This window comes from Entelurus aequoreus, linkage group LG07 (genome assembly GCF_033978785.1).
Source record: "Entelurus aequoreus isolate RoL-2023_Sb linkage group LG07, RoL_Eaeq_v1.1, whole genome shotgun sequence".
Lineage (NCBI taxonomy): Eukaryota > Metazoa > Chordata > Actinopteri > Syngnathiformes > Syngnathidae > Entelurus > Entelurus aequoreus.
The window spans coordinates 60,316,274-60,343,004 of record NC_084737.1 but is presented as its reverse complement, the minus strand read 5'-3'; the positions used below and the strand labels follow the sequence as shown (position 1 = coordinate 60,343,004).

The 26,731-nt window shown below is 39.5% G+C and overlaps 1 protein-coding gene across 8 annotated transcripts in view; it reads right to left on the bottom strand.

Moving 5' to 3' along the window:
* LOC133654105 (diacylglycerol kinase zeta-like) overlaps positions 1-26,731 on the bottom strand; it is a 307,039-nt gene that overhangs the window by 131,354 nt on the left and 148,954 nt on the right. For all 8 annotated transcript variants that reach the window (XM_062054130.1, XM_062054125.1, XM_062054127.1 and 5 more), the window contains 6 exons: positions 22,155-22,217; positions 21,993-22,066; positions 16,178-16,289; positions 15,963-16,049; positions 10,009-10,121; positions 9,807-9,907 (listed from right to left, as the gene is read on the bottom strand). In XM_062054130.1, coding sequence (XP_061910114.1) covers positions 9,807-9,907; positions 10,009-10,121; positions 15,963-16,049; positions 16,178-16,289; positions 21,993-22,066; positions 22,155-22,217 — 550 coding nt within the window. The remainder of the gene's footprint in view (positions 1-9,806; positions 9,908-10,008; positions 10,122-15,962; positions 16,050-16,177; positions 16,290-21,992; positions 22,067-22,154; positions 22,218-26,731) is intronic.

Here is a 26,731-nt window from a genome sequence, read left to right as displayed (position 1 = left end):
ATACAGATATGTGTCTCACATAGAAATGTGCAGCTTCCCAAACTGTATAGTTGTCAGCAGTAATCAATTATATTCTTATTTGTGAATTAATTCAAAAGTATAAACCATCTTATGCGTTGATAGTAGAACATATAATTTTACCAGACAGTAAATTTTGCTCAGACAGTAATGTGTTTATATAAGTTTAGTTTGGGGTATGTTGTTTTAACGGGGAAATATGTATGCCTGTTGTTTTCATGTTAGCATTTAAGCTCGCAAAATGGCACCAAGCAGTCCGATGTGAGTTTATCAAAGTGCAGTTATCACTGTCAGTATTTAGAAAAAATGTTGCAACTGTCATCAATATTTCCGCTTATTGTTACATCCCTACAATACAATCTTGTTTTCCGGTGAAAACTCCAAACACTGTGTCTTAGTTGTAGTTCTGATTGGATCTGTGCTGTGATTTACCCCCACCCATCCTGTCCCAACTTCCCACGTGCCTAAAGACAAAATTAAATATGATTGGATTTAGTCTCTGTCGATATTTCCGTCTCGTTTTAATTTTCGTCCACTAAATTGTTAATTAATTTTGCCATTGTTTTCGTCAACTCTTTTGCGGTGAGATGGTTCCCGGCAGGTTGATGGTATATTCTAACATATACTGTACAAATAACCTGGCAGGGACTGCAGATGGTAATTAGCCTTTGACTACAATCTGGCACATTTAGATTGTATATGTTCATCATTGTGCATTGTCTTATGTAACAAAGATATAACAAATATAACAAATTGCGAATTTCTATAGGGAGTTATATTATACATCTATGAACAAGCTTATTGGTGTGTATAGCGGGACAGGTGAAAGTTACGTTGAACAAAACAGTCGTTTATAAATTATTTCATGTTTCACGGACCGGTCCTGACCGGTATGGCCCCTCGCGGCGGAAATTGGGGATTACTGTTTTACAACGTAGCCTAGGGATTAATACTGGAACCAAAAATGTTGAATCTCTACATAAACTAAATGTTTTAAATTAAAAAGGACTTAATGTTAGAACTATTTGCAGACAATAGAACCACATTTTGTTCAGCAAATAACACACAGAAGGTACAGAAACTAAATTTTTAAAAGTTAAAAAGGACTTAATGTTAGAACTATTGGCAGACAATACAACTACATTTTGCTCAGGAAAGAACACACAGAAGCTAATTAATAAATAACAAAAGAGATTAAAAAATTAAAGCGATGGTTTGACAAAAATAGACTATCCTTGAATCTCAAACTAAAACAGTGCTATTTGATAACAGGAGGAAAGACAGTCAAAAAAATATATGAATAGACAGAGTAGATATTGACAGGAGAAAATACATCTAATTTATTGGTGTATTAATACATTATATAATGAGCTGGAAATGTTATCACAAAATAACAACATAAGGTGGCAAGAAATGCTTCAATAATGAATATGTACGGGACCAAAAATCACACTATATTCGAATATTACTACTACTACTACTACTAATAATAATAATAATAATGGATTAGATGTATATAGCGCTTTTCTGGACAATCAAAGTGCCATACAGAGAACTGATTCATTCACTCTACATTCACATTTTGATCATGGTAAGCTAAATTTGTTGCCACAGCTACCCTGGGGTAGGGTGATGGAAGCGTGACTGCCAATTTGCACCCACGGCCTCCAAACATTTCTAAACAAGTGTATACCCCAAGTGTAGTTGTACAAAATATAGATTCAAACTAGTTTGTTTATTCACATGACCATTTTTTAGTCATATATATTATTCAATATTTAAAAACAATGCTTAATTTCAGCTAAAATAATAACACAAAGTAAGGTTTATGTGAAATTAGTTTGTTAATATATTCATGAAGTGCAGGTCTTGTGAATTTAGTTGTTGAGATGCTCTACAATAATTTTCATAAAAGTTGTTTAATACAGTTCAAAGTTGCGTCAGCGTTTATACTTAATATTTTACTCTACTAAATTTACTGTAATCTTAGTCGACTAAAATTACACTAAAAATAAAACAATTTAGATGACCAAAATATGTCTAAAACAAAATGACATTTGTCAAAATACTATGACTAAAACTGAACTAAACTCTGCTGTCAAAATTAACACTGACAGAGAAAAATAAGGAACTTATTGACTACAACTTTGGACTATAAATGGATAATAGTGGTGGACTCGTGCCAAGTAAAACTTCCTCCAGACGCACGCACGCACGCAGGCAGGCAGGCACACACACACACTATATTGCCAAAAGTATTTGGACACCCATCCAAATGATCAGAATCAGGTGTCCTAATCACGTGGCCCGGCCACAGGTGTATAAAATCAAGCACTTAAGCATGGAGAATGTTTCTACAAACATTTGTGAAAAAATGGGCCGCTCTCAGAAGCTCAGTGATTTCCAGCGTGGAACTGTCATAGGATGCCACCTGTGCAACAAATCCAGTCGTAAAATTTCCTCGCTCCTAAATATTCCAAAGCCAACTGTCGGCTTTATTATAAGAAAATGGAAGAGTTTGGGAACAACAGAGATCTCAGGACCATTAATGTATATTTGTAACCTATCATTTCAAACAGGTACATTTCCAAACAAAATGAAAATAGCTAAAGTTGCACCAATTTAAAAGACTGAAGACAAACATCAATTTACAAATTATAGACCTGTTTCTCTACTTCCACAATTTTCTAAAATCATTGAAAAACTGTTCAATAACAGATTAGAAAGTTTCATAAATAAAAATAGAATACTCGAAGACAACCAATATGGATACAGAGCTAATGTTTCAACTTCAATGGCTTTAATTGAAATTACAGAAGAAATTACCAATGCAATAGATAGTAAAAAATGTGCGGCAGCGGTTTTTATGGATCTAACTAAAGCATTTGACACAATTAATCACAATATTGTAATCAAAAAACTAGAACGATATGGCATCAGAGGGTTAGTCTTAAACTGGATAACAAGTTATCTAACGAACAGGAAACAATACGTGAAGCTAGGCGAACACACATCTACAACGCAAAATATATCCTGTGGTGTACCTCAGGGATCAATACTAGGACCTAAATTTTTCAATCTCTATATAAATGACATTTGTAAAGTTACAAAATATTTAAAGTTAGTATTATTTGCGGATGATACAACAGCGTTTTGTTCAGGAGAGAACACACAGGAGATAATACAAATAATAACAGAAGAAATTAACAAATTAAAAAGATGGTTTGACAAAAACAGACTATCATTGAATCTTAGGAAAACTAAAATAATGCTATTTGGTAACAGTAGAAGAGAAAGTCAAACACAAATACAAATAGACGGAATAGAAATTGAAAGAGTAAATGAAACCAAATTTCTAGGTATAATGATTGATGATAAATTGAACTGGAAATCTCACGTAAAAAATATACAACATAAAGTTGCAAGAAACACGTTAATAATGAATAAAGCAAAACATGTTTTAGACCAAAAATCCCTTCATATTTTCTACTGCTCGCTAGTGTTACCATATCTGAGCTACTGTGTAGAAATATGGGGAAATAATTACAAAAGTACACTTCATTCCTTAACGATGCTACAAAAAAGATCAGTTAGAATAATACATCATGTTGGATATAGAGAACATACAAACCCTTTATTTCTTGAATCAAAAATACTGAAATTCCACAACATAATGAATTTGCAAACAGCTAAAATTATGCACAAAGCAAACTATAACCTTCTACCCAAGAATATAAAACAATTCTTCTCAAAAAAAGAGGAGAAATATAATCTTAGAGAAAAACGTAATTTAAAACATTTGTATGCACGTACAACACTTAAGACCTTCAGTATATCAGTATGTGGAATTAAATTATGGAATGGATTAAGCAAAGCAATCAAACAATGTACTAATATGATCCACTTCAAGAAACTCTTCAAACTTAAAGTGTTTACAAAGTACAAAGAAGAAGAACCATGACAAACATTCTCAATTTATTTAATCCATCCATTCATTCATTCTTAAAGTAATCTTACTTATCTCATCATATGAAATATGACTTACTTCACCAATTATTATTATTAAATTCTTACTATTATTTATTTATTTATTTTTATTGTGATTACTTATGGAGTTTATTGTGAATAAATTGTGAACAGGAAGTGAACAAAAAGTTTTAGCAACTGTTATGTAAAGAAAAGGGGTAGGATTAAATAAGCTCTGCTTCTTCCTACTCCTTTTCGAACATGTTGAAAAGAGAAACTGAAAATTGTGATGTATCATGTTGTATGCTTGCATGTTCGAAATAAACTCAAACTCAAACTCAAACAGCAACTCAGCCACGAAGTGGTAGGCCACGTAAACTGACAGAGAGGGGTCAGCGGATGCTAAAGCGCATAGTGCAAAGAAGTCGCCGACTTTCTGCACAGTCAGTTGCTACAAAGCTCCAAACTTCATGTGACCTTCCAATTAGCCCACGTACAGTACGCAGAGAACTTCATGGGATGGGTTTCCATGGCAGAGTAGCTGCATCAAGCCATACATCACCAAATCCAATGCAAAGCATCAGATGCAGTGGTGTAAATGGCTGTATATATAAGGCTGTATATATATATATATATATATATATATATATATATATATATATATATATATATATATATATATATATATATATATATATATATATATATATATATATATATATATATATATATATATTCAAGTCATTCTGTATTTTCCTCAGAAAATTTAGTGAAGTTAATTTAGATAGAATCATTTGTTCTTTGTCAATATTAGGGCTGTCTTTGACGTTTGCACAAAGTTGAAGATCAGTCTCTGTGGCATATTACTTTTGTGTTTTTTTAAAGAGCTCAGCTTGTGATGTGATTTAATACACTGACTCTGGTCACTAGATGTCAGTAATGTCACAGGAATTAAGATATAGCTGCTATAGTGACTATCCCAAAGTTAATAATACATTTTTATAAAGGTAAACATTAAGGAATATATAGTCCTTATTACAGAGAAAAAAAAACAGATTTGATTTTCGAAATTTTCCACCTCCCGAAGGGGTCCGCGCTCCTAAATCTGTACAGCCTCTGAACACAATCGCTGTACGCGAGTTTGTCAAGTACGCAACTTGTCTTACCACCACACAGGAAGAAGGTCAAATTCAACTGCACGGACTCCTCCAAACCCTCGTTAATATTGTTATTTTTGCACATTTTGGTTGTTGTTCTTGTTAACATGTTTCTCCATATACTGGGTTAACGCATGCGCAGTGTTTGTGGGCAGGAAGTGGGGATTGAGTGTTTCCGTTTTTTCCTCTGTGCTGGAGTTGATTAAAAGTTGTGAACGAGAATAAACGTTGTGTTTATTCACCTCCACTTAACATTGGTAGCAGAGCATGGTTGAGGATGGCTGCAAACTATAAAATACCGCGGATGTTTGACGAGTCCAGGCCATACGAGTGCTGGAAAAATGAAGTTAACATTTGGACGCGGGTTACAGAACTCAATAAGAAAAAGCAAGCGCTGGCTGTGGCTTTGGGACTTGAAGGAAGAGCCAGAGAAATTGCAATGGAGATATCTGCGGAGGAGTTGGACAATGACAACAGTATGACGGCATTATTTGCAAAACTGTATGACGTTTTTCTGAAAGAGGAAAAGGATCGCGCATACGAAGCGTAAACGTACTTCGACGAATCACCAAAAATAGTTCATTTTCAATGGTGGACTATATTATTGACCTTGAACAGCGCTACAACCGGATGAAAAGGTACAATATGACGCTCCCTGATGCGGTGTTAGCCTTTAAACTTCTTGACACAGCCTGCCTAGATAGAAAGACAGGCAGCTAGCACTGACGGCTAACACGGCGTTAAGCTTCTCGTCAATGAAGTCGGCTCTCAAACGGATATTCGGAGGTAAAACAACGGGCTCGTCAAGTGAGATACAACTGAACCAGGACGCGCTTTCCTCACAGAACAGAAAGGAACACACCGTTTCAACGTGGACAACAAAGATCGGCTACGCCGTTACCGGGTACAAACCCATTGGATAAGTACGGTAAACGATCACAATGTGCCTTGTGTCAAAGCACATGCCACTGGGCAAAGGACTGTCCGCACAAGAAGTACAAACAAGTAAGATTGACTGAAAATGACAACTTGGACGAAGTTAATATCACGCTGTTAACAAATGATCCTCAGTCTAAAGCTGAAATTTTTATGACTGAAGCTGCAGGCTCAGCAATCATAGACACCGCCTGCACTCGCACAGTGTGTGGAGAAAAGTGGCTTGAAAGTTATGCAGATAATCTCAATGAAAAGCAGGTAAATAAGCTCAGAAGTACAGAATGGTCTAGCAACAGACAGATTCGTTTTGGAGATGGAAATGTCATTCATTCCACCAGAAAAGTGCATCTACCTGCTAAAATAGGATGGACAAAGTGTAACATTGAGACAGAAGTTGTCAAAGTCAATATTCCACTCCTGCTGAGTAAAACATCATTAAAAAAAGGCAGGAACTATGTTAGACATGGAAAACGACAGGGCAGTGATGGTTAAGCAGCAGATACCTCTTCAGTTTACCAGCTCAGGACACTACTGTGTTGACATAAGAGACAATGATGACATAGAATGTCGGATTCAAGATTTATTTGCTGAAGATGAAGTCCTGATAGTAACGGAAAATATGTCCACAATCAAGAAGAGCAAGGTCCTCCTCAAACTTCCCAAACAATTTGGCCATGCATCAGCAGATTGCCTGCATAAGCTAATTCAAAGTTCAGGGAACAAAGACAGGGACTGTCTCACTATTTTGCAACAAATAGCGGATAAAGGTGACACGTGCCAAAGATATAGCAAGACAAAGCCAAAGCCATCTGTTGCTTTGCCTCTAGCTTTGGAATATAATGAAACGGTGGCGGTGGACCTGCACGAGCTGGAGTCAGGCATTTGGTATTTACATACAATGGACCATTTCACACGTTTCAGCGCTGGAAATATTGTGAAAACCAAGAAATCTTCTGTAATTCTCAACTCTTTCATCCACACATAAATAAGTGTCCATGGTCCTCACAAAAAGCTCTTCAGTGACAACTGAGGAGAATTTAACAATGAAGAGTTCAGGCACATGGCAGAAAACTTAAATATCAAGTTTAAGACATGAAGCAACGGACAGTTGGAACGTCATAATCAGACACTCACAAACATTGTCCAGAAAGTCAAACGGGAAAAATATTGTGACTGGTGCACTGCCTTGGACTGGGCCTTAGTGGCTAAGAACTGCATGCACAGTGTACATGGTTAGAGTCCACATCAACTGGTATTTGGTCAAAATCCTAACCTTCCCACTGTATTGGCAAATGAGCTGCCTGCACTAGAGGGCACTACAGTGAGCACAAGAGTAGGAGAACAAATATCTGCTTTGCATGCCTCAAGGAAGGCTTTCACTGAAGTTGAATGTTCAGAGAGGATAAGAATGGCATTAAGAAAACAGCTTGGATACACGAATGAAAAATATGAGACAGGAGAAAAGGTTTACTATAAACGAGGAGATAGTGCACAGTGGAAGGGACCAGGAGTGGTGATTAGTCAAGATGGAGCCGTTGTGTTTGTATGACATGGAGGTATTCTAGTTAGAATTCATCACTCACGACTTAATAAGGTGCACACGCAGATTAAAGACAGGAAAATTACACAAAGTAATGTTCACACTGAAACAGGATGTGAAAAACATAAAGAGAACATAACCGTTGATAGTGACACAGATGCTTTACACAGAACATCATGTAGCTCAGATAATGAACAAAACACAGACGGTGAAAATGAACATAATAGTGATGGAGAGGGAAACACGAGTGAAGGTGTAATTCAAACTGATGCACCTCAAATGAATCACAGTGCCTGTGATAACCCTGTCCCTGCTTCTAGATAGATAGATTGTACCCAAAGCCAGACTTGTAGCAAGGGGTTTTGAAGAACGTAATTTAAAAAACCTACAACAAGATTCACCAACATGTGCTTCTGAATCTCTAAGGCTATTGCTCAGTGTAATTTGTCAAAATTATTGGAAAGTCCATTCTATGGACATCAAGTCTGCCTTTTTACAGGGTATGGAGTTGTCGAGAGACATTTATGTCAATCCTCCTCCAGAAGCTGACTGTAAGGGGGTTCTTTAAAAACTAAAGAAGTGTGTGTATGGCCTTGCTTGATGCATCTCTCTATTGGTACAACAAGGTGAAGGAAATCATGCTGAGCACAGGTGGTAAAGTGTCACAGGTAGAACCAGCAGTATTTTATTGGCTGGATGATGAAAACACAGTGATGGGTGTCATGTCGATGATTTTCTGTGGGCAGGCTCATCAAACTTTTCAGAAAATGCGATTCCTAAACTGAAGTCTGGGTTCCAAGTGAGATGTGAGGAACATGATCATTTCTGCTATTAGGGAATGGATATTGAAACTGTTAATGATTCTGTACAGTTGCATCAGCACAGCGACATTGAAAGTCTGCACCCCATTCACTTACAGCCAGTCCGTGCTCTAGAAAGAGATGCTCCTCTTAATGAAACAGAAAAAGAACAACTCAGATCAAAAATAGGACAGACACTCTGGGCTGCAAAACAGACAAGACCTGATGTAATGTTTGATTATTGTGGTCTGGCATCTAGTCAAAAGAATGTGACTGTGCAATCAATTCACAATGCTAATAAGTTAGTTTGTAAACTGAAAGCTGAAAAAGCGACTTTGAAATTTCAACATTTGGGAAATGATAAGGCTTTAAACCTAACTGTATTCAGCGATGCTTCATTAGGAAATGTTCCTGATGGAGGTACACAAGGGGGCATGTTGATCACCCTAACGGGAAAAGGAGGAAAATTCTCTCCCCTTTACTGGCAGTCCAAGAGGATTCGACGAGTGGTGCGAAGCACCCTTGCTGGAGAGACGCTTGCGATGTCGGATGGAATAGACAACGCTGTGTTTCTTGCCACCCTTTATTCTAAACTCACTACTGGCACCGCTGGTCTAAATGCTCCAGCGTTAGTTTGTGTGACTGATAATCATTCTCTCCATGATGCTCTTCGATCAACAAAACAGGTCACAGAGAAAAGGCTTCCGTTAGATATAAGTGGCATCAAAGAACTAATTCACAACAGAAAAAAACAGAAAGTGCTTTGGTCAGCAACAAAGGCTCAACTGGCTGACTGTCTTACAAAAAATAGGGTATCACCCTTGTTGCTTTTGAAAGCATTGAATGAAGGAAAATTGGTTCTTACCTAAGTTGATTTTATTGTTTCTGTTGTTTAAAAAGACATGTATTTGTTCTCAAGAAACATGTGCTATTACATTTTTTTTATTTAATAAAACATAGGGAGATTGTTAACATGTTTCTCCATATACTGGGTTAACGCATGCGCAGTGTTTGTGGGCGGGAAGTGGGGATTGAGTGTTTCCGGTTTTTCCTCTGTGCTGGAGTTGATTACAAGTTGTGAACGAGAATAAACGCTGGTTTTTTTCACTTAACAGTTTTAACAAGGTAAAAAACATACATTGGAAAAGCTCAATAAATGTTATGTTATTGCAAATTATTCAAGACTTCTAACCCTCAATGGAAAGTAAATCTGGACCTTTGAGAAATAAGTTTGAGAACCTGTGCTATAGACTCTAAAGCAAGCAAAGACAGATATTGTCATCAATTGGGTACCTTGTAGTTTAATAAAACCCTCAAACATGGATTATTATTACCAGGCAAGTTTATATTGCATATAATAAAAATAGTAAATGGTGTATTTGTCCTTACATGCTTGCCGCAATTTGTCGTTGTCGTAGTGCAGAGCCTCATAGTCACTCATGCTGATTCTGCTGACTCGAAGCTGCAGCCTCTCTGGAGCGGGCTGCTGGCTGAGGCACCAACATCACCGAGTCAATTTCAGTACTTAACGTATTACGGTACGAAAGGAGTTTCATAATCCTAAAAAAAGATACAAAAAAACTTGACTCACTCATTGAAATGTTGCAGGGATGTCTGCCATTTGGTCTTCTGGACCATGTTGGCCTGGTTTCTGAGACTGATGTTGATAATAGAGGGGGCAAGTCTACATGGTTCCCCATCCACCTGAGAATAAACAATGCAAATGTGTGAATTAGGAAATTATTAATTACTCAAGTGTCGTAAACATGTTTCTTTCTATCTGGCTCTCAACGAAGGGGGACACTTGTCACCTCTTTTTTATCTTCCCTGTTTTTGCTTCTGTGTCTCGTCTCTTCTTGTCTATACTTTTTGGAGTCTCTTTTTGCACTTCTCTATATATCTAAACATGGACTCCATCCAGGTCTATAATCACTCACCATACAGCAATAGATGATATCTGTCTATTACCTGACACCTTCTATGTTAGCTACTTCTCTTTGTTTATAATGTCTATTTCTGCTGGATCTACTCTCTATTTTATGCTGCAGCTGTTACATATACTGTAATATTGTACATGGTAATTGTTATATATTGTATATATGATATAAACATATAATATAATATAATATATCAGTATATATCATATAATGTACATATATTATGTAAATATTACATATATGTTATATTTTATATTGCTACTATGGTACATTTTTTGTCTATTTTATACCTGCATTGTCCTTTCCATCCTTACACTTTCCAGCCTTTGTAACTGAGCTACTGTGTGGAACGATTTCCCTTGTGGATCATTAAAGTTTGTCTAAGTCTAATATACAATACACATAATACATCAATGCTTTTTTGCTCAATCCTCTGCTAACTTTGTTTTGTTTTTTTACGGCGCACAACAGTGTACAGACACAATTGCATCGGTGACACCACGCTCACCGACCAGCTCAAACTGCCCAACTTCCACCAGCTGGGCACAATGTTGTCGCTGCTGCTCTTCTTTATTAAAGTTCCCTTGATTTGATTCTGCTTCATGTTTAATGTGTCTACTGGTGAGGTAGTGGGAGCGTTATATGATGGCTAAATATGCCCGTCAAAATGTGCTTTTCAAATACCATTAATTATTAAACTAGAAAAAGCACTTGGAGAGCGCAAACCTGTGCAAAGGCATCCATTATGTACAGAACATGACATTAGCCAACAAAGGTCAGCAGAAGGCAGTAGATCAGATCTGGATATGGGGCCATCTGTTTTCTCTGCACAATAGGCATAAAAACCTTATTTACTGTGGTTATTTTAGCATTATTTTACATTCCAGGAAACAAACAAAAACGGTATAAACCTTTATTAACCTAATTGCTTTGACCAGCTCATTTATAAATAATAAAAACTCGAAAAAAATATTTCTGACATTTTCTGAAAATGTAATCAAAATCTGTCCATATTATGTTCCTAATTAACATACACAACTGGCGAAAACATAAACTCATTGACGGAGGTAATAACAGCAGTTCTACAATGGGAGCGTTATTTTTTCCCAAATATTTTTATAAAATTTTGCAGGCAGTACTGTAGTGTCTCTTGGCAAGTTCAAACATCTGCACATAAAAAATATGAAAAATAATAAACCCAAGATCAGTTAGTTAGAAGCCTTCAATACCCTTTCAGCACCCACCCACTTAATTCTTAAGGTAATTGTCCCTTAGTGCCTGTACCAGATATAAACGCACAGGAATACATGTAAATATACAATACATGGGAGCGTTATTAGCTATTCATATCGGCGTTGAGAAACTTATGTATGTTGCTAACGAACAGACAAAGTAAACCTGGCGAAAACATAACCTCATTGAAAAAGGTAATAATTGCACTTTTACAGACGGAGCGTTAATATGATATCCAAATCGGCGTTCCAAATTTTAAAGTTGCATTTTTTACGTGGCTGCATAATTCAATAGACCTCACTATCGAGTTACAAACCCCGTTTCCATATGAGTTGGGAAATTGTGTTAGATGTCAATATAAACGGAATACAATGATTTGCAAATCCTTTTCAACCCATATTCAATTGAATGCACTACAAAGACAATATATTTGATGTTCAAACACATAAACTTTATTTTTTTTTTGCAAATAATAATTAACTTAGAATTTCATGGCTGCAACACGTGCCAAAGTAGTTGGGAAAGGGCATGTTCACCACTGTGTTACATCACCTTTTCTTTTAACAACACTCAATAAACGATTGGGAACTGAGGAAACTAATTGTTGAAGCTTTGAAAGTGGAATTCTTTCCCATTCTTGTTTTATGTAGAGCTTCAGGGACGGCGTGGCGAAGTTGGGAGAGTGGCCGTGCCAGCAGCTCCCGCCATCAGTGTGTGAATGTGTGTGTGAATGGGTAAATGTGGAAATAGTGTCAAAGCGCTTTGAGTTCCTTAAAAAAAGGTAGAAAGGCGCTATACAAGTATAACACATAACATTCAGTCGTTCAACAGTCCGGGGTCTCCGCTGTCGTATTTTACGCTTCATAATGCGCCACACATTTTCGATGGGAGACAGGTCTGGACTGCAAGAGGGAAAGGGAAGTACCCGCACTCTTTTTTTACGAAGCCACGCTGTTGTAACACTTGCTGAATGTGGCTTGGCATTGTCTTGCTGAAATAAGCAGGGGCGTCCATGAAAAAGACGGCGCTTAGATGGCAGCATATGTTGTTCCAAAACCTGTAAGTACCTTTCAGCATTAATGGTGCCTTCACAGATGTGTAAGTTACCCATGCCTTGGGCACTAATGCACCTCCATACCATCACAGATGCTGGCTTTTGAACTTTGCGTCGATAACAGTCTGGATGGTTCGCTTCCCCTTTGGTCCGGATGACATGATGTCGAATATTTCCAAAAACAATTTGAAATGTGGACTCGTCAGACCACAGAACACTTTTCCACTTTGTATCAGTCCATCTTAGATGATCTCGGGCCCAGAGAAGCCGGCGGCATTTCTGGATGTTGTTGATAAATGGCTTTCGCTTTGCATAGTAGAGCTTTAACTTGCACTTACAGACGTAGCGACCAACTGTATTTAGTGACAGTGGTTTTCTGAAGTGTTCCTGAGCCCATGTGGTGATATCCTTTAGAGATTGATGTCGGTTTTTGATACAGTGCCGTCTGAGGGTTCGAAGATCACGGTCATTCAATGTTGGTTTCCGGCCATGCTGCTTACGTGGAGTGATTTCTCCAGATTCTCTGAACCTTTTGATGATATTATGGACCGTAGATGTTGAAATCCCTAAATTTCTTGCAATTGCACTTTGAGAAACGTTGTTCTTAAACTGTTGTGGACAAAGGGGTGTACCTCGCCCCACCCTTTCTTGTGAAAGACTGAGCATTTTCTGGGAAGCTGCTTTTTTATACACAATCATGGCACCCACCTGTTCCCAATTAGCTTGCACGCCTGTGGGATGTTCCAAATAAGTGTTTGATGAGCATTCCTCAACTTTATCAGTATTTATTGCCACCTTTCCCAACTTCTTTGTCACGTGTTGCTGGCATCAAATTCTAAAATTAATGATTATTTGCCAAAAATGTTTATCAGTTTGAACATCAAATATGTTGTCTTTGTAGCATATTCAACTGAATATGGGTTGAAAATGATTTGCAAATCATTGTATTCCGTTTATATTTACATCTAACACAATTTCCCAACTCATATGGAAACGGGGTTTGTACTCAGCTGTTTGCTATTTTCAAGGAAGCTGCTAAATTCGACAGAACACCGGCCTTGGCTGCAGAACTCCCCCAGTGAGGCCGTAGCAGTGAGAAGCTTTAAAAACCCTTCCCCTCTTCCTTCACGGCCCCTGCTGGTTGTTTGACTTTGTTTAAACCAGGGGTCGGCAACCCGCGGCTCCGGAGCCGCATGCGGCTCTTTGACTACTCTGATGCGGCTCAGCTGCATACTTGCCGACCCTCCCGATTTTCCCAGCATACTTGCCGACCCTCCCGATTTTCCCAGGACACTTACAGATCTCAGTGCCTCTCCTAGAAATCTCCCGGGGCAAATATTCTCAGATTTTCACCCTAACAACTAAATTAAGGGCATGCCCTAATGGCACTGCATTTATTGTCCTCTATAGCCTGTACAAACAGCATGCCAGCCTGGCCACATGTTGTATGTAGCTTTTACTTGCACACGTAGGAGACAGCAAGGCATACTTGGTCAATAGCCACACAGCTTACACTGACGGTGACCGTATAAAACAACTTTAACACTGTTACGTTACAAATATGCGCCACACTGTGAACCCACACCAAAAAAGAATGACAAACACATTTCTGGAGAACATCCGCACTGTAACAACATAAACACAACAAAACAAATACCCAGAATCCCATGCAGCCCTAACTCTTCCGGTCTACATTATACACCCCCGCTACCACCAAACCCCGCTCACCTCAACCGATGCACGGAGGGGGGGCGGGTGGGGGGGGTTGATGTGTGGGGGGGTTTGGTGGTAGCGGGGGTGTATAATGTAGACTGGAAGACTTAGGGCTGCATGGGATTCTGGGTATTTGTTGTGTTGTGTTACGGTGCGGAGGTTCTCCAGAAATGTGTTTGTCATTCTTTTTTGGTGTGGGTTCACAAACACATTTCTGGAGAACCTCCGCACCGTAACACAACACAACAAATACCCAGAATCCCATGCAGCCCTAAGTCTTCCAGTCTACATTATACACCCCCGCTACCACCAAACCCCCCCACACATCAACCCCCCCCCCCCCCACCCGCCCCCCCTCCGTGCATCGGTTGAGGTGAGCGGGGTTTGGTGGTAGCGGGGGTGTATAATGTAGACCGGAAGAGTTAGGGCTGCATGGGATTCTGGGTATTTGTTTTGTTGTGTTTATGTTGTTACAGTGCGGATGTTCTCCAGAAATGTGTTTGTCATTCTTTTTTGGTGTGGGTTCACAGTGTGGCGCATATTTGTAACGTAACAGTGTTAAAGTTGTTTTATACGGTCACCGTCAGTGTAAGCTGTGTGGCTGTTGACCAAGTATGCCTTGCTGTCTCCTACGTGTGCAAGCAGAAGCTGGATTCAACATGTGGCCGAGCAGGTACGCTGTTTGAGCAGGCTGTAGAGGGCGCTAAAAGCAGTGCCATCACACCCTGAAATTCGTGAGTCTCCCGGAAAAATTGGGAGGGTTGGCAAGTATGACGCTATCAAGCGGCATTCATTTAAAACTCGCGGGCTGCACTAACATTAAATTTTCATAATAAGGTGCGGGCCGGGGCGTGTGTCTGAGACCCCTGGTTAAAACATAGCACAAAGCAAAAAAAGCTTTGTATGCAGTGTTGTTTCATTTTAAATTTTCAAAAGAGTTCTGTGGCTCCCATTGTTTTCTTTAATTTGTGAAACTTGTCAAAATGGCTCTTTGAGTGGTAAAGGTTGCCGACCCCTCGTTTAGACCATACCATGAACATCTCCACAGCAACCAGCTGTGTTATCGTGTTGTTACTCTGTGGAATGAGGCCGTAACGCCAAAGTTATGTCGTTGGCTTATGGACACACACACATCAATAGACACTACACAAACTAGTACACGCGCACCCCATCCCACCTTCGCCTCTTCACCCCCCAGTGCGGTATGCTGACCACAGAGCTGCACCACTTTTTGGCAGTGGCTGCGGCTGGCTGCCCGTGCTGTAGCACCTGCCCATTACAAGTCTCGAGTTTGTATGTGGCAATGTGTGCTTTTTTTTGCTTAGATGTTTTCGTACTCCCACACTGCGCCCCCAACAGGAGCATAATTTGAGAGTGGCTTTATTTCTCCCTCCTCTTGTTTCTCTCTTTCCCATCTTTTACGGGGTGCCACCCATGTGGCAACCCATCAGCCCTCTTGTCCTGTCTACCCCCTGTCTTATTGTATTTCTATTACTTGGACAGGTTGACTATAAACAAATTCCGTTACACTTTTTAAGTGCAATGACAAATAAATCATCTTGTATCTTGACTGGAGAGGGTAAATGTGTGCTGGGTGGGATAGAACACCTGTACGGGAAGAGGCTTTGTCGTAGTGAGAATGACTTCTTGACACTGAGTCAGACGCTCGCCATGACCTCCAACCTGGAGAGTAGCCTATACAAAAAAGGTACATAACAAATATAATGAAAGGAACATGAGAGATAATTCCACAAATATTTTTTTTAATATCCTATACATTACATGTTTAACATTAAAGCAAAATTACACATTTTCTTCCATACCAATGATGTCAATGTGAACCCAATGACCTCAATGTATCCATCATCATGCCGTTGTGGCTCAAAGTCATGGTGATCACTTGGATTTCCCCAAGGGGTAGTGCCTGCACAGTACCTGAAACACATACAGACACAAGCACAATAAACCCACAGCCTCAATGCCTACAGTATATGAGCTGATTTGAATACACATTCCAAACAAATTGTATTAAAAAAATATATCAGTGATTAACAGATAACGCATTGTGACCAGCATACAGTAGCTCAGTGGTTCTCAAATATTTTCTGTTATGACGTCCTAACAGGTCAAAAAATGTTCACGCCCCATAGCCTCTAAATTGAAATACTATTGGGAATCTGATCATACTTATTTATATATCTGTATGTGTCAAGCGAATTGTTGTCTAGCACTTGGTCCAAATAATGTTTTTTGACTTAAAGGGGAACTGCATTTTTTTGGGAATTTTGCCAATCGTTCATGATCATTATGAAAGACATGACAAAGAATAGATATTTCAAAAATATGCATTCTAACTTGTAAATACACATAAATAAAAGTCTGCTTATATCAGAGCCAATGGGAGGTTGTCTATTTCGCCCAAAAAATCAAATAAAAAGCCATTCAAAAACCGACAACAATACTCTATTTACATACTACCAGTCTGTGGTTGCCAGTGTTCTGTACTACATCGTAGTGTGTTGGGGGGGCAGTACATCTAAGAAGGACAGCTCCAAACTGGAGAAACTGATCAGGCGGGCCGGTTCTATGATCGGAATAAAACTGGACCCACTGGTAACGGTGGCAGAGAAGAGGACTGTGGAAAAACTAGTGAGCATCCTGGATGATGCCAGTCACCCTCTGCATACCGTTATCAGTAGCCAGAGGAGCCTGTTTAGTGCTAGACTGCTTCATCCTAAGTGCAATAGACTAAAAAACTCCTTTGTCCCACACGCCATTAGACTGTACAATTCCTCTCTGGGGGGTAGGGGGGGTACTAGGATGACAGGGGATGCAAAACAATAACAGTGCAATACTTTTTCATAACATGGTCACTACTGCCTAGTTTATCTTGTTATATTCTTATTTTACTGTTATATTTTTATTCTCATTGTTGCTTTTTATTTTTATTCTATTGTAATATTTTTCTATTTTGTTTCCATTTATACCCCCATTATTTACTTTTTACTTTTTAAATTCGATCTCAATTTTGTACACTGCTGCTGGAATTTTAATTTTCCTGAGGGAACTCTCCTGAAGGAATCAATAAAGTACTATCTATCTATCTATCTATCTTTCGTGATTTGACTATTAACTAAGTATTGTTACATTGTTATTATAAGCGCTAACGCAGACAAACTATTTATAGTAGCGCCGTGATCACAAGCTTGTGTACAATTTAGACATGATCGACTGGTGAGGTGTTTCCTTGCTTCCTTGCTCCCTAGAAGTTTGTTGTAGATCATAAATTATTATAGGCTGAGGACGTAGTCCGACAAGTTGGTACACTTTGACAGCCAATTTAAACCCGTAAATGGTGGGAACGACACAAAAAGACAGTTGGGTCCACCCCCCTTTTCTTCGCAAGGATGATGAGCCATTTTTCTTCTATACGGAACTGTATTAACATCCTAGCAGCCGGCATCCTAATGACAGCAGACAATGCACAGTAAGTGATGTATTCTTAAGTTTGTTGTCTCTCATAAAGTCTGCAGCAATACTTAAAATGATAAAAAAAAACATCAATATTAAATGTTAATATAAAATGTGCCGGTTACCACATAACATACAGTCGTGATCAAAAGTTTACATACACTTGTAAAGAACATAATGTCATGGCTCTCTTGAGTTTTCAATAATTTCTACAACTTTATTTTTTTGTGATAGAGTGATTGGAGCACATACTTGTTTGTCACAAATAACATTCATGAAGTTTGGTTCTTTTATGAATTTATTATGGGCAGCACGGTGGACCAGGGGTTAGTGCATGTGCCTCACAATACGAAGGTCCTGAGTAGTCCTGAGTTCAATCCCTGGCTCTGTATCTTTCTGTGTGGAGTTTGCATGTTCTCCCCGTGACTGCGTGGGTTCCCCTGGGTACTCCGGCTTCCTCCCACCTCCAAAGACATGTACCTGGGGATAGGTTGATTGGCAACACTAAATTGGCCCGGTGTGTGAATGTGAGTGTGAATGTTGTCTGTCTATCTGTGTTGGCCCTGTGATGAGGTGGCGACTTGTCCAGGGTGTACCCCGCCTTCCGCCAGAATGCAGCTGAGATAGGCTCCAGCACCCCCCGTAACCCCAAAAGGGACAAGTGGTAGAAAACGGATGGATGGATGAATTTATTACGAGTCTACTGAAAATGTGACCAAATCTGCTGGGTCAAAAGTATACACACAGCAATGTTAATAGTTGGTAACATGTTCCTTGGCAAGTTTCACTGCAATAAGGCGCTTTTGATGACCATCCAAAAGCTTCTGGTTGAATTTTTGACTATTCCTCTTGAAAAAATTGGTGCAGTCCAGCTAAATTTGTTGGTTTTCTGACATGGACTTGTTTCTTCAGCATTGTTCAAACGTTTAAGTCAGGACTTTGGAAAGGCCATTCTAAAACCTTAATTCTAGCCTGATTTAGCCATTCCTTTACCACTTTTGACGTGTGTTTGGGGTCATTGTCCTGTTGGAACACCCAACTGCGCCCAAGACCCAACCTCCAAATATATTGCTGGGTATTGTGGCCAAACAGCTAAATTTTTGTTTCATCTGACCACAGAACTTTCCTCCAGAAGGTCTTACCTTTGTCCATGTGATGTCAGATGAAACAAAAATTTAGCTGTTTGGCCACAATACCCAGCAATATGTTTGGAGGAGAAAAGGTGAGGCCTTTAATCCCAGGAACACCATTTCTACCGTCAAGCGTGGTGGTGGTAGCATCATGCTCTGGGCCTGTTTTGCTGCCAATGGTACTGGTGCTTTACATAGAGTAAACAGGACAATGACAAAGGAGGTTTACCTCCAAATTCTTCAGGACAACCTAAAATCATCAGCTCAGAGGTTGGGTCTTGGGCGCAGTTGGGTGTTCCAACAGGACAATGACCCCAAACATACGTCAAAAGTGGTAAAGGAATGGCTAAATCAGGCTAGAATTAAGGTTTTAGAATGGCCTTCCCAAAGTCCTGACTTAAACATGCAGACAATGCTGAAGAAACAAGTCCATGTCAGAAAACCAACAAATTTAGCTGAACTGCACCAATTTTGTCAAGAGGAGTGGTCATAAATTCAACCAGAAGCTTGCCAGAAGCTTGTGGGTGGCTACCAAAAGCGCCTTATTGCAGTGAAACTTGCCAAGGGACATGTAACCAAATATTAACATTGCTGTATGTATACTTTTGACACAGCCAATTTGGTCACATTTTCAGTAGACCCATAATAAATTCATAAACGAACCAAACTTCAAGAATGTTTTTTGTAACAAAAAAGTATGTGCTCCAATCACTCTATACCAAAAAAATAAGAGTTGTAGAAATTATTGAAAAACTCAAGAGAGCCATGACATTATGTTCTTTACAAGTGTATGTAAACTTTTGACCACGACTGTATATACTTACATCATGTGTATAAAACCTTAATGGAGTTGTTTGGATGTTATTTTAATGGGCTTTATAGGCAGAATAGAGCTTCTCCCATAGGCTCCATTGTAAGCTGACTTTTGATCGCATTTATTTAATATTTAGAATCCATAAAAAAATACATGCTTTCATGTCTTTCATAGTGATTGTGAACGATAGGCAACATTCCCAAAAGAGCGCAGTTCCCCTTTAAGGATATAATGGTTCAATGTTTTTTTTTTATATAATTGTCATTCTCTGTATGATACATACACTATATTGCCAAAAGTATTTGGCCACCCATCCAAATGATGAGAATCAGGTGTCCTAATCACTTGGCCCGGTGTATAAAATCAAGCACTTAGGCATGGAGACTGTTTTTACAAACATTTGTGACAGAATGGGCCGCACTCAGTGATTTCCAGCGTGGAACTGTCATAGGATGCCACCTGTGCAACTTAAACAGGTGTGAAATGTCCTTGCTCCTAAATATTCCAAAGACAACTTTATTATAAGAAAAATGAAGAGTTTGGGAACAGCAAGTCAGCCACCAAGTGGTAGGCCACGTAAACTGACAGAGAGGGTCAGAGGATGCTGAAGCGCATAGTGCAACGACTTTCTGCACAGTCAGTTGCTACAGAGCTCCAAACTTCATGTGACCTTCCAATTAGCCCACGAATAGTACGCAGAGAGCTTTGTGGAATGGGTTTCCATGGCCGAGCAGCTGTATCTAAGCCATACATCACCACCCAATGCAAAGCGTTGGATGCAGTGGTGTAAACTGTAAAGCACGTCACCACTGGACTTTAGAGCAGCCTTCTCTGGACTGATGAATCACGCTTTTCCATTTGGCAATCTGATGGACGAGTCTGAGTTTGGAGGTTGCCAGGAGAACGCTACATTTCGGACTGCATTGTGCCGAGTGTGAAATTTGGTGGAGAAGGAATTATGGTGTGGGGTTGTTTTTCAGGAGTTGGGCTTGGCCTTTCAGTTCCAGTGAAAGGAACTTTGAATGCTCCTGGATACCAAAACATTTTGGACAATTCCATGGGATGGCACTTCAAGTTCATATGTTAGTAAAGGCAGGTGGCCAAATACTTTTGGCAATATAGTGTACATACAATACAGTGAATGTTTCTCATCATTGAGTGCAACAATGACAGTGCAAGTGACAAGAGCAAGGAAAAAGCAACTGTGATATAACATACATACATACATAGTAATAAATAATATGATTAATCAAATAAAATTAGTATAAAATATCTATCTGTGTTGGCCCTGCGATGAGGTGGCGACTTGTCCAGGGTGTGTCCAGGAATGCAGCTGAGATAGGCTCCAGCACACCCGCGGCCCCGAACGGGACAAGCGGTAGAAAATGGATGGATGGATAATCCAATAGGAATAGTTTTACAACGTCTTGTGGCAGAGCAGGGAGTGAGTTTAGTGTTCTGATTGCTTCAAGGAAACAACTGTTCCTAATGCAAGAGAGCAAAACAGTGAAAAGGTGGTGGATGGATGGGTGGAGTCAGTTAATTTGTTGGCTTCCCTGGCACGTCTCTTGGTGTATATGTCTTCTAGGGTGGGTAGAGAGACATCTATTGTACGCTCTGCTGCTCTTATAATCCAGTGCAGACTGTGATGCAGTACGTTATGATGCTCTCTATGGTCCTTTTATATAAGAACACCATGATGGAGGGAGAGCAGTTCACATTGTTTACCTTCTACGCAGGAAGTTGAGGGCTTGCACATGACAACCTTTCTCGTAGTCAACAAACATCTCTTGTCTTGTCCCCAATTAGAAACAGGTTGTTTTCACCACACCACAAAGCTAGATGCTACACCTTTTGTTTGTATGATGTTCAAAGACTTCAACGATTCATTAGTCACCGGTGGACCATTACTGTTATGTAATCAACAAATTTAATGATGTGGTTTGAGCTGGAGGTGGCCATGCAGTCGCGAGTGAGCAGAGTGAGTGGGGGAAGGCTGAGCACAGTCCTGAGTATGCCGAATAATATACTTTGTAATACTTGGGTATTGTAACTAATTGTAAGGTTTGTGAGACGCTCTCAGCGGACATGCCGACTCTAATTAGTATGGCCAGAACGTCTATAAAATGGAATTCAACAACTGTGATAATTCTCTTCTGACCAGACCTTGCAGACCAAGTGAGAAGTGTGTGTTGTCAGGAGTAGGAGTCGTAGGAACCAAACCTGGGGATGTTGAGGAAAACCAGACATTGAAGCTTCAAATCCAGAACCTTTGATGTTAAATCATTCCCATCACACTGGAGACAAGCAGAAGCAGACACACACAGTGTGTGTGTGAGGGGTGGTGCTTTTAAACATGAGCTGACTGCATTGACAAATTCTTACCACAACTTTGATGTGCTTAGACAGGTCTTTGGAGCTTCGCATCAGGAAATCTGAGAATGCTGTCTGTATAACAGTCAAACAAACACATAGAGACACACACACACACACACACACACACACACACACACACACACACTTATAAATGTCCATAATGGTCTAAGATCCAGACCAAATGAAAATCAGTAAATATAATATAGCTTTAGCTAAAATAGCAACCTTTAATCTACAGATTGAACAAGAGGCAAAGTGTGTGCTTATTTGCACATTCTGTAAGTATAATCTCATTTATAGATCTTAAACTTTTATAATTGACATATACAGCATTACTAGATTATAAAAGAAGCTTCAGCATGAATAAACAACATTATTTGGCAATTTATTAAATTTCCCGCTTGTGTATTGGTATATCTTTCTGCTCTATAGTACAAATGCAACGATACATGGTCAAATACAGTCCGCTCTGTCTTTATAGGCCGCAGTTTTGTAATTCATTTGTAGCGTGTGTGTCTGTGTGCGTGTGTGTGTCTAAGAGCGCATGTTCCTGTGCGAGTAGAGAAAAGCCCTCTCCGCGGTGTAATGTCCAAGTACCATTGCCTCCACCTCTCTCCACTCACATTATACAGAAGAAGAAAAAAAAATCGATTTTGCTTCAGCACAAACATAGAATTTGAAAGACAACAATTTAAAGAAGCTTCATTCAAATATTTTAAAAGCTGACGTTATTGAAAAAATTCTGTCCACAACGCACACTCGTAGATAAGACTATGTGACTAAACTGTTGGGCCAGACTGGGCGATTAAATTTACCCACTGAGTTAATGTAGGTAAAAAGCAGTGTAATTGAAAAACGTTTTTTTCAATTACAATTCTTATTTGTGTTTGTTCTGATTCAACTCCTCTGATATGCCGTGCACTAAAAACCTCTACAGACACTTTAACTTTTAATACACAATATATGGATAAAAACTTCCTGAAATGATCATTGACCTTGTTTTATGCCGGCACACATGCTAGTTTGCACTACCTCAAAATTAAACTGTACTTGAATGTATTTTTTTTAAATATTTGAGCTAATAAATGTCCACAATTTGGGTCACCACTTGCATCAAGGGTATGATGGTGTGTGCCGCAGCCAAACCACTGGTAAGAACCACTGGCGTGTATGGGTAGTCAAGGAATAAGAGGAAATTTACCATTTGAAAGTGTAGGGTTTAGTTATCGTTAACTTAAGAAAAGTCTTGGAGTATTCAGTACATTAGCAATACTTTGTTTACTAAAATAAAATAAAGAGAAATTGTTGATAGGAAAAAGTTATTCTCCTTAAAAAACAAAAAACATACTGAAAATGAACTGAAACCATTGTTCATATCATGACTTGTTTTTAAGATGGTTTGCAATGTGCAGCAGCATCATGTTTATAAACTACTGTATCAGCTATCAGCAACTGCAGGGTTGTTCCTTAATGTACCTGAATGTGGCGCACTGCTACGTCAAATTCATAGCCGCCACACCTTGGAAATAGTGGGTTTTTTGGGGTTTTTTGTTTTTTTACATGAAAAAAAATTATCCATCTATCCCAATAATTTTCTACCGCTTGTCTTTCTCGGGGTCACGGGGTGGCTGGAGCCTATCCCAGTTGCATTCGGGTGGAAGGCGGGGTACACCCTGGACAAGTAGCCACCTCATGGTAGGGCCAATTTAGCGTTGCCAATCAACTTATCCCCAGGTGCATGTCTTTAAAGTAATGTAATGTATTGTAACCGTGAGAAGAAGTCACACAAAGTCAGATGCTATTTTTAACTTTTATTGCCAATCTTATGCCAACAACCGGCACAATTCCAACAGGTTTTAACTCCCGTGCAAACACTTTCATCTCTGTGCTTACCCAGACACACATTCTCTCTGAAACAACTTTCAGACAGAGACGGTGTGTTTGTAATCTTGGGAAAAATTATCAAATCAAAACCACATGAACATAAAACATTACCACCATCAGATCTTTACAGTATGAATGCAAATATAAAGCCTATTATGTGTGCACTATTGAATAGTGATGCATTGAAAATCCGGCCACCAAAAAAATATTTTGATCACTGAAAACAGGGCTGCCGAAACCGGATGTAAACAAGACGCACGCCATTATCTGGAGCGTTGTCAACATATCTGCGATGTGGATGTAACTCTAATATATACCAGACAGCGATCTACAAAAAGTGCAAATATTAGATAGTGGTGGCTTTTAAGGAAAAAATTCCAACTGGACCAGCAGTGCGAAGCAAGTGCGACATCATGCTCGCTGCAGCTTGCCTCTTCATCAGGGATATCGAGGGACAGACGTGAAGTCTCTCAACACAAGTACACTCTATTATAACAGCAGAAAAAGACGCTAGATTTGTTGCTTTGTTGTTTTTAATAAAAAAGTCACTAAAAGTCTCTAGACACTTGAAAAATTCTCAACCAAGCACATTATACAAACCCCGTTTCCATATGAGTTGGGAAATTGTGTTAGATGTAAATATAAACGGAATACAATGATTTGCAAATAATTTTCAACCCATATTCAATTGAATATGCTACAAAGACAACATATTTGATGTTCAAACTGATAAACATTTTTTTTTTTTTTGCAAATAATCATTAACTTTAGAATTTGATGCCAGCAACATGTGACAAAGAAGTTGGGAAAGGTGGCAATAAATACTGATAAAGTTGAGGAATGCTCATCAAACACTTATTTTGAACATCCCACAGGTGAACAGGCAAATTGGGAACACGTGGGTGCCATGATTGGGTACAAAAGTAGATTCCATGAAATGCTCAGTCATTCACAAACACGGATGGGGCGAGTGTCACCACTTTGTCAACAAATGCGTGAGCAAATTGTTGAACAGTTTAAGAAAAACCTCTCAACCAGCTATTGCAAAGAATTTAGGGATTTCACCATCTACGGTCCGTAATATCATCAAAGGGTTCAGAGAATCTGGAGAAATCATTGCACGTAAGCAGCTAAGCCTGTGACCTTCGATCCCTCAGGCTGTACTGCATCAACAAGCAACATCAGTGTGTAAAGGATATCACCACATGGGCTCAGGAACACTTCAGAAACCCACTGTCAGTAACTACAGTTGGTCGCTACATCTGTAAGTGAAAGTTAAAACTCTCCTATGCAAGGCGAAAACCGTTTATCAACAACACCCAGAAACGCCGTCGGCTTCGCTGGGCCTGAGCTCATCTAAGATGGACTGATACAAAGTGGAAAAGTGTTCTGTGGTCTGACGAGTCCACATTTCAAATTGTTTTTGGAAACTGTGGATGTCGTGTCCTCCGGACCAAAGAGGAAAAGAACCATCCGGATTGTTATAGGCGCAAAGTTGAAAAGCCAGCATCTGTGATGGTATGGGGGTGTATTAGTGCCCAAGACATGGGTAACTTACACATCTGTGAAGGCGCCATTAATGCTGAAAGGTACATACAGGTTTTGGAGCAACATATGTTGCCATCCAAGCAATGTTACCATGGAGGCCCCTGCTTATTTCAGCAAGACAATGCCAAGCCACGTGTTACATCAACGTGGCTTCATAGTAAAAGAGTGCGGGTACTAGACTGGCCTGCCTGTAGTCCAGACCTGTCTCCCATTGAAAATGATAGGCTGCCTGAGGAAACCCGTGGTGCAACGCACAGGGCCAGTACCTTATACGGCCCTGATGAGACGGAGGAGGACCCAGGCCCGGACATTCCCCACAGTGCATGGAACCTCCAAGCACCACCGGCGCAACCCCGGGGCAGACCGTCGGAGGGGGGACGCGTAGCGTGGAGCGCTACCTGGACACAAGTCGAGGGACTGATCACCCTCGGCTGGGTCGCCCGGGAGAGGGTGTTTGATTAAGACCCGAAACACCCTATGACCCCGGGAGAATCACTGATGATGTGTCCAGGTTGAACCGTAAGGTGTATTATGAAACCGAACTGTGTGGCGCATTATGAAGCCTAAAATACCACATCAGACTGTTGAACGACTTAAGCTGTACATCAAGCAAGAATGGGAAGGAATTCCACCTGAGAAGCTTAAAAAATGTGTCTCCTCAGTTCCCAAACGTTTACTGAGTGTTGTTAAAAGGAAAGGCCATGTAACACAGTGGTGAACATGCCCTTTCCCAACTACTTTGGCACGTGTTGCAGCCATGAAATTCTAAGTTAATTATTATTTGCAAAAAAAAAAAAAAGTTTATGAGTTTGAACATCAAATATCTTGTCTTTGTAGTGCATTCAATTGAATATGGGTTGAAAGGGATTTGCAAATCTTTGTATTCCGTTTATATTTACATCTAACACAATTTCCCAACTCATATGGAAACGGGGTTTGTACAATAAGCATTAACAATTGTTAATATGGCAAAACGGTATAAAATATATTTTATTGATAATTAATAAAACATTTGTTTTCAAATGTATGTATACAATAAATATTTTTTTTAAAGAAAATCATATCATCATAGCAAATTATGCAATGATGTCATGGTGACCACGCCCCTGCCGCCAGAGGTATTTTGGTAATCTAGGGCAAACCCTGAACTGCCC